The sequence below is a fragment of the Aotus nancymaae genome, unplaced genomic scaffold, assembly GCF_030222135.1.
Source record: "Aotus nancymaae isolate 86718 unplaced genomic scaffold, 86718_ANA_hifiasm-v0.15.2.pri h1tg000036l, whole genome shotgun sequence".
Lineage (NCBI taxonomy): Eukaryota > Metazoa > Chordata > Mammalia > Primates > Aotidae > Aotus > Aotus nancymaae.
In genome coordinates, this window is record NW_026988450.1 from 93,326,902 (window position 1) to 93,334,615 (window position 7,714).

General features: G+C 52.8%; 1 protein-coding gene across 2 annotated transcripts; it reads right to left on the minus strand.

Moving 5' to 3' along the window:
- Window positions 1-821: 821 nt before the first annotated feature.
- On the minus strand, window positions 822-3,667 carry COMMD5 (COMM domain containing 5). Of its 2 annotated transcripts, none has more exons than XM_012473274.2 (2): window positions 3,595-3,667; window positions 822-2,050 (listed from the first exon to the last, which is right to left on the minus strand). In XM_012473274.2, exon 2 carries the CDS (start codon window positions 1,991-1,993, stop codon window positions 1,319-1,321), a length of 675 nt encoding a protein of 224 aa, XP_012328697.2. In that variant the 5' UTR covers window positions 1,994-2,050; window positions 3,595-3,667; the 3' UTR covers window positions 822-1,318. The 2 variants fall into 2 exon arrangements, with proteins under 2 accessions (XP_012328697.2, XP_064240811.1); XM_064384741.1 differs by lacking the exon at window positions 3,595-3,667 and adding an exon at window positions 3,056-3,266.
- Between the last annotated feature and the right edge of the window lie 4,047 nt (window positions 3,668-7,714).

Below are 7,714 nucleotides of genomic sequence, written 5' to 3' on the forward strand. Positions count from 1 at the left end.
ACCTGAAACTCACTGAGGGTGGGACGAAGCCAAGTGAATGACCAGATGGCAGCACTCACAAGCATGTGCCTTAGAGGGCACCTGGGCCCCTCCCAGAATCTACTCATCCCGCCCCCAGGTATTCCTCTGCACCCCGATATGTTAGAACTGCCCATGGAGGGATGAGGAAGAAGTGCTAGGCTAGTGGAGGAGATAAATCAGAAACTGCAGACAAGACAAACAGCCAAGCAGCCCCAGGCACTCAAGGACAAGGGCAGGTTTCCCGGCAGAGAACAGACCAGACCTGGTCCAGAAGCACTCCATGGAGGCAGGGGCAGCCAGTTGGAACCCAGCTGACAGAAAATGGCTCTGCAGAGACAGAGCCCCAAGGTCCCCTCTAGAATGTAGTTATGCTGGAAGCTGCAAAGCTGGCTACAGCCCCGCACACACCCTGGCGACAGCCTCTCTGCTGGGCTCTAGCCTCCTCCCTTGCGCCCCTCCACACAACAGCCAATCACCAGATCATGTCTCTCTGCTGAAAACTCTCAAAAGGGCTCCTCTTTCACTCAGAATTGAGCCAAAGTCCTTACAAGACCCTCAGGCCCTGCCCTTGGTACCCTCCCCAATGTCAGCTCCCTCCAGTGCCCTCCTACTTGGATGCAGCCAGGCAGGCCTTAAGCATGTTAGGCATCCCCACACTGGCCGCCTGTGCACTGTCCTCCCCACCTGTGCTGCCCCCTGGTTCCTTCAAGTCCTTGCTCAGATTCACACTCTCAAGGAAGGTCACCCCATCATCACGCAGACCCCACTCTACTTGCTGCATCACACATCATCCTCTGACGAGCCGTTACAGGTAATTTTTATTGTTTATTTTACAATGTTTCCCCTCCCTTCAGCCCCACTAGAATGTCAGCTCTGTGAGGTCAGGGATTTAAGGCAGAAGAATAAAAATGCTAAACCTAAAGTACAAAATCTACAAAAGTACCCGGCTACATGGGGCCAGGCTGAGCAATTGTATGGTGTCTATGAAGGGCCTCAACCTGGCCACACATGGCCACACCCAGCAGCAAAGACAAATACAGAGGGACGAGGAGGGTGTGAGGTTTAACATCCACCTAGAGAAATATGCTGTTTATAGCCGCTTTACTTCCAAAAAAGAAAAAAAGGCATAGCTCTCTTTTTCAATTAAACAGAAAATTACATAATCACGTTTAAACTCTCACTGAAGAGCCTGCCTCATGGGAAGGGCAGGGCTGTCCTGGAAAGAGTCAGCTGCACTTTGGCACCATCTGAGGTGCTTGTGGAAGCCTGACCTGAACGGGACCAGTCAAATGAGGGCTCAGTCCTGCAGTCTGCGCTCACACCTCTTCTCCAGATCTGCCATCTCCTTTAGGACCAGGGCCACGCTGTACCGCAGCTCCTGGAACTTGGCTGTGGTGACCTCGAAGCGGTATGCTGACCCATCTGACAGCTTCAGCTGCATCAGGACGCTCGGCTGCAGGGAGCGAGCCAGGGCACTGGTGGAGATTGCCACATCCACCCGCCACCGAAAGTCAGCAACATGGGGCAACCAGGCCCCCTGCTGTTGGGCCACAGAATCAAGGAGGGGCCGCTGGCTCCCAAATACCACGCTGGCTAAGTCCCCAACCAGGTCTTGGGGGATGCAGAGCTCCTGGAGCTGGTCCCTGAAGGTATCGGGCTTCAGGCTGGTAGGGGGCAGACGAAGGGCTTGCTGGAGCAGCGTGTGCATGCCTGCCAGCAGGACTCCCAGCCGCTCCTCTGGCAGGTCGGCGCTAACCCCAACACGCTGCACAGCCTCTCGGCAGTCCTCCCCCTGCAGGCTGCTGACCACAAGCTTCAGCAACTTTCTGAACGTGCTCCTGTCTAGGTCCCCTAGTAGCCGGGCCATGGCTGTCACCTCTGGAGGAAGCTGGGCCCCCAAGAAACTCACTCGGCCAGTGTGACTATCACCAGGATGATGCAGGTAAGGAGCTGCAGCCCCCACAGCAGACATTGCTGCTGCTTCCTCCTTGATCAGCCAGCCCAGGAGGTTGGTCCCAGATGCAGATGCCTAGAGTGGGGGCGGAGGAGAAAAGACCAGTGACTCCCATGTCCTTTGGGCCAGTGGGTAAGGGTTGATATGGTCCCCATCGTCAGGATGCTGACAGTGTGAACTACTAATGACAGTCAGTGCTAGGGAGGTGGCCCTGGGAGCAGGTGGCAAAGGGGCCCATGGCAGTCCCAGGGGAGCAGAGGCCTCCCAGAGGAAGTGATATCTAAGACATGAAGGGCAAGCAGGAATTGGCAGAGAAACAGGGGGCACAAGTTCTCCAAGTAAGTTGACACATGAAAGAATGAACTAGGACAAAGGTCCAGGGAACACAGGGACATGACAGCTGACACCACAGACCACACTGAGACCATTTAAGTCTTCCACCTTGAATCCTCACCAGCGGGCAAGAATTACCATTCTCATTCTACGGATAGGGAGATAAGGCTCTAGGCCAGGCACAGTGGCTCAAGCCTGAAAGCTCAGCACTTTGTGAGGCTGAGGCCAGCGGACTGCTTGAGCCCAGGAGTTGGAGACCAACCTGGGCATCATAGCAAGACCCCATTTTTACAAAAAGTTTAAAAACCAGCTAGGCATGGTGCTACACGTCTGTGGTCCCAGCTACTTGGAAGGCTGAGGACAGAGGACCCCTTGAGCTTAGGAGGTTGTGGCTACAGTGAGCAGAAATCGAGCCACTGCACTCCAGCCTGGGCAAGAGAGCAAGATGCTGTGTCGAAAGAAAGGAAAGAGAAGAAATGAAAGAAAGGAAAGAAAAAAGAGAAAGAAAAGAAAGAAAGAAAGGAAAAAGAACGAAAAGAAATCAAAGCTCTAAACACAACTGCCAAAGTCAAGTACTAGAGCCTAGACCTGCCATTCAAAAACCCACCACAGCCCCCCAACCCCCGGGATGGAGGAGCTGAGCGACGGGTGGCAACGGAGCCAAATGCGGCATCTAAAGAGCGTTCCGACAGCACCTAAAGGGGCAGCGCAACAGCACAAGCACCTGCTATGACGGAGGAAACGCACCTGCCCAGCTCAGCACACCAAGGGCTGGAGCAGAGCTCAGCCGGGCACAGCTCACGTTCTCCAGGCACTTGGCAGGCCACTCTGCATAGTGCTGGGGGAGCCCGGGGAGCTCCCCACGGACTTCATGGCGCCCCATTCTCCCTGGCAGTCCATGGTCACCCACTGCCACCTTTAATGCCCCGCCAGCTCCTGGCGCTCCTTCCCACTCTCCTCCGAGCTGCCCCTTCCGGTCACGCGGCTTGGCAGGCCGGGTTCGCACCCCGACTCCGTACCCGCGGCGCTGATGGGGGCGCGGCGTCGCCCGTTCCGGGGCGCGGGGGCCTTGGTGCACAGTCAAGCTTGGCGCTCGGGCCCCGCCGCCCCTACGGTTCGGGGCCCACCTATTCGCGGGCGCTCCTCCGCGGAAAAGCCCCGCAGTTTCGGGAGCTCTCCGGACAGAATGGCGAAGCAGCCTTTCCCAGGCCCCCCACCCCTGGCCCGGGGAGGGAGACTCCACCCGACCCCACCCCACGCCCAGCGGCCCGAGCGGCCCCCCGCACCTGGCGCCAGCGAAGCCCAGCCGACGCAGCCAAAACACAGCCTAGTTCCCGGAAGTGCTCGTAGAGACACTTCCGGGCCGCTCTAGGAAAGCGGCGAAGGCGGCCCCTCTGTGGTCCGCTGGCCCGAGGGGCGGAGCCGAGGCCGTGGCGGGCCCCGTCCCCTCCAGCCCCGGAGAGTCGGGGGTCGTGGTCGGGGTCCTAGGCCTCGTCCTCGGCAGTTTTTTTTTTTTTTTTTTTCCCCTAAAGAAAAAGGAAACAGAAGGCAGTGGTTTTGTTTCCGTTTCTGAGGTAGAAACTGCAGCCTGGGCCGGCGTCTCCCTCCCTGCCCGCGCAGAGGAGGATAAAGCGGGAAACGCGTCCAGAGGTCGGGATCACAATTCCAGCGACCGGAGGCTGTGCAGCTCGCTGGCTTTCGTCGGCGTCCGGGTGGGCGGCGGGGGAAGGGCGGGAACGTCCCCTGTCCCGCGTGGACGGTCTGCGCCTCCGGAGTTTTGAGAGCTGCCCGTGTCCCTTCCGGTCGGTGGCAGCCAGCGCGGGTGACTCGGTTCCGCTTTGGGTCACTCGGTTCCGCTTTGGGCTGCTGTGTTGGCCCCGAGTGCAGGAGCTCGGCCCGAAAAAAGGGCCTCTCATACATTTTATTTAACATGTGTTTTACCGCAGTTAAAAATAATATGCCAAAATCATTGAATAGTACAAAATGGGTGAATTATATGGTATGTGAATTATAGCCCAATAGGCTGTTTTAAAAAAAAGACTGAGAAGAGAACCTCATTAAATGGGCAGAAGATTTGAAAAGACATCAAGGAAGATACAAAGTGAGCAACGGGTACATTAAGCATTCAGCATCATTGGCTGTTAGAGAAATGCGGATTGAAGCCACATTTCATACCATTAGAAGGGTTGTAATAAAAATGACATGGCGTGGCGTGGTGGCTCACGCCTGTAATCCCAGCTCTTTGGGAGGCTAAGGCAGGCGGATCACCTGAGGCCAGGAGTTCGAGACCAGCCTGGCCACCTGCTGAAACCCCGTCTCTACTAAAAATACAAAAATTAGTGGGGCATGGTGGCGGGCGCCTGTAATCCCAGCTACTCGGCAGGCTGAGGCAGGAGAATCTCTTGAACCTGGGAGGCGGAGGCTGCAGTGAGCAGAGATCGCACCATTGCACTTCAGCCTGGACAGCAAGGGTGAAATACAGTCTCAAAAAAAAAAAAAAAAAAAGACTGTAAGAAGTGTTGAAGGAAATATGAACAGAACTAAACCTTCTTACATTGCTGGTGGGAATAGAATGATATTGTAACATTGGAAAGGAGTTTTGCAGTGTCTTTAAAAGTTAGAAATATTAGTCTGGACTTGGTGGCTCACACCTGTAATCCCAGCACTTTAGGAGGCCCAGGAGGGCGGATCACCTAAAGTCGAGAGGTTGAGACCAGCCTGACCAACATGGAGAAATCCTGTCTCTACTAAAAATACAAAATTAGCCGGGTGTGGTGGCGCATGCCTGTAATCCAGCTACTCAGGAGGCTAAGTCAGGAGAATTGTTGAACCCAGGAGGCAGAGGTTGCAGTGAGCTGAGATCGTGCCATTGCACTCCAGCATGGCCAACAAAAGCGAAACTCCATGAGCCTCCATGTCCGGCCAGGAATCGGTGTAAGTGTTAACCCTCTTTCCCTTTGTTAGGGTGAGGACCCTGGTTAGGGCAACTAGTTCTGCCTGTTGAGAGGTAGTACCGGGTGGGAGAGCACTGGATTCTAGGCATTTGTTTTGGCAACGATGAGGTAACCAGATGCTGGCCATGGCTCCTTTAAAGATCTTTCCTTAATGAACCATGTAGGTGTTCCCTGCAAAAGGGCTTCCGAAATGTGTTGGAATTGGGAGGAGAGGGAGTCTGAGAGAGCTTAGAGTCAGAGGTGTTTACAGGGAGGAGGGTGGCAGGGTTGAGAGCTTTACATTTCTGGAAGGTGATTAGAGGGTTTCCTATGAATAAGATGTATACCTGCTGTAAGTAGGATGGTGGAAGGGACAGAAGAGATTGGTGGCTCATGAGGTCCTGTAGGTTATGGGAAGATGCAATAGTAATGTATTGGTAGCGAGTGAGTTTCTGAGATCACACCACTGCATTCCAGCCTGGGTGACAGAGCAACTCCATCTCAAAAAAAAAGTGTGTTGGATGGACAGGTTAAGGGAGGGACTACAGAAAAGGAGGTCATTGATGTATTGGAGGAAGGTGCCAGGAGCATCGGAAGTTCAGCTAGGTCCTTGGTGAGGGCCTGTCCAAATAGGTGGGGGCAATCCTGGAACCCCTGTGGGAGTATGGTCCATATTAACTGGGTGGACGTGTGAGTATTAGGATCTGACCAAGTGAAAGCAAAAATACTTTGGGAAGCTGAATTTAAGGGAATAGTGAAAAAGGCATCCTTTAAATCCAATACAGAGAAGTGTGTGGTAGAAGGGGGAATACAGGAGAGTAGGGTATGTGGGTTGGGGACCACTGGATGGATTGGTATTACCACCTGGTTAACAACTTAGGGATCCTGGACCAAGTGGTAGAGTTGAATTAAGAATTTCAGCTTGTAAAGGTTTACAGGTAATAGGTTTGAGGCCCCTGAGGCTGGCTGGGTTAGGGAATATTGAGACTGATCATGCAAAATGGAGTGGTTTTGGTGGGTTATTTTATCCGGGATGTGATGTGTGGCTATTGTGGGTTTAAAAATGTTCCAGACTTCAGGATTAACAGGAGGTAACAGGGTGGATAATGAGGATGAGGGGGAGGAGAGGGAAGCATCTGGTGGCAGAGTCAAATAAAAGGGGTAGAATTGCAAGAGGCAGACTGTATGGAGGCCTGGAATTTACTTAGTATGTCCCACCCCAAGATAGGGGTAGGGCTCTGAGGAATAACCAGGAAGGAGTGGGTGAAGCAGGTGTTGAGTAGGTTACATAATAGAGGACCAGTCTGTTTGTGCATAGAGGGGATTCTGTCAACTCCCACAATAGAGATAGAAGACTGAGGACGGGTCCAGAAAATTCTAATAAAACTGAGTAACTAGTGTATCCAATAGGAAAGACATGGGCTTACCAGAGATTGACAGTGTTACCCTGGGTTCTAAGGTGGTGATGGCAGTTGGGGTGGTGGGCCCTGGCCCCATCAGTCTTCAGTTAGAGGTGGTGAACCAGGATGAAGAATTTCGCTGAGCACAGTCCAATGTCCAGTGCTCCTTGATGCCACAGTTGGGCAAAGTTTTGAGAGTAGGCTTTTGCCCAGTGACTGTTGGCTGCACTTGAGACAGGCTTGTGGTGGAGTTTGTCGCAAGGTTGAGGATTTCTGTATGTGGTGGGAACCCTGTTGAATGGCAGCTGCCAGAATCTGGCATTTAGCCTGGTCTCTTTTTAGCTTTTGCACTTTTAGTTTTTCCTCTCTATTGTTAAAGACCTTAAAGGCCACTTTGATTAAATCTCTTTGCGAAGTTTGAGGGCTCTTCTCCAGTTTTTAAAGTTTCTTTAGAACGTCTGACTAGAAAATGAAGTGTAAATGGAGGTAGATTCTGCCCTTATTGGCATTAGGGTTTAAGGTGGCATATTTAGTTATGACCTCTGAAAGGCAGGAGAGGAAAAGAGCAGGAGCAGCTTTATTTATGCCAGCTAGGAGGCACGATAATGTATGGTCTTATTTCTATCTGTCTGCAGAAGTTGCCTGATAATCCCAATTGGGGTCAGTTCTGGGGACAGGTAGGGTCCCTATTGGGTTATGGGCAGCATCTTGTTGGTGGGGGGTGTCTTCATGGGCCTGGGCGGCCATCCAGGTGCGTTCCTTGTCCTCTGGGGTGAGGGTGGAGGAGAGAATGACGTATATGACATGCCAGATAAGGTCATAAGATTGAGTGACATAGAAAAATTCCTCGAGGAAAGAGGTAGGATCTGTGCAAAAAGAGCTGTCTCTTTTTAAGCTGGGAGAGGTTAACTAGGGAAAACGGAACATGAACTCAGATTATGCCTTTGGTCCCTGTGACCCCATGCAAAGGGAGAAATTTGGAGAGTCTTTGGCTGTGTGCCTGGTTTTTGGCGGGAGGGCTTTGGGCATGTGCCTAGTTTATTGGTAAGGTTGAAATTAGAGGAGGAAGGCTT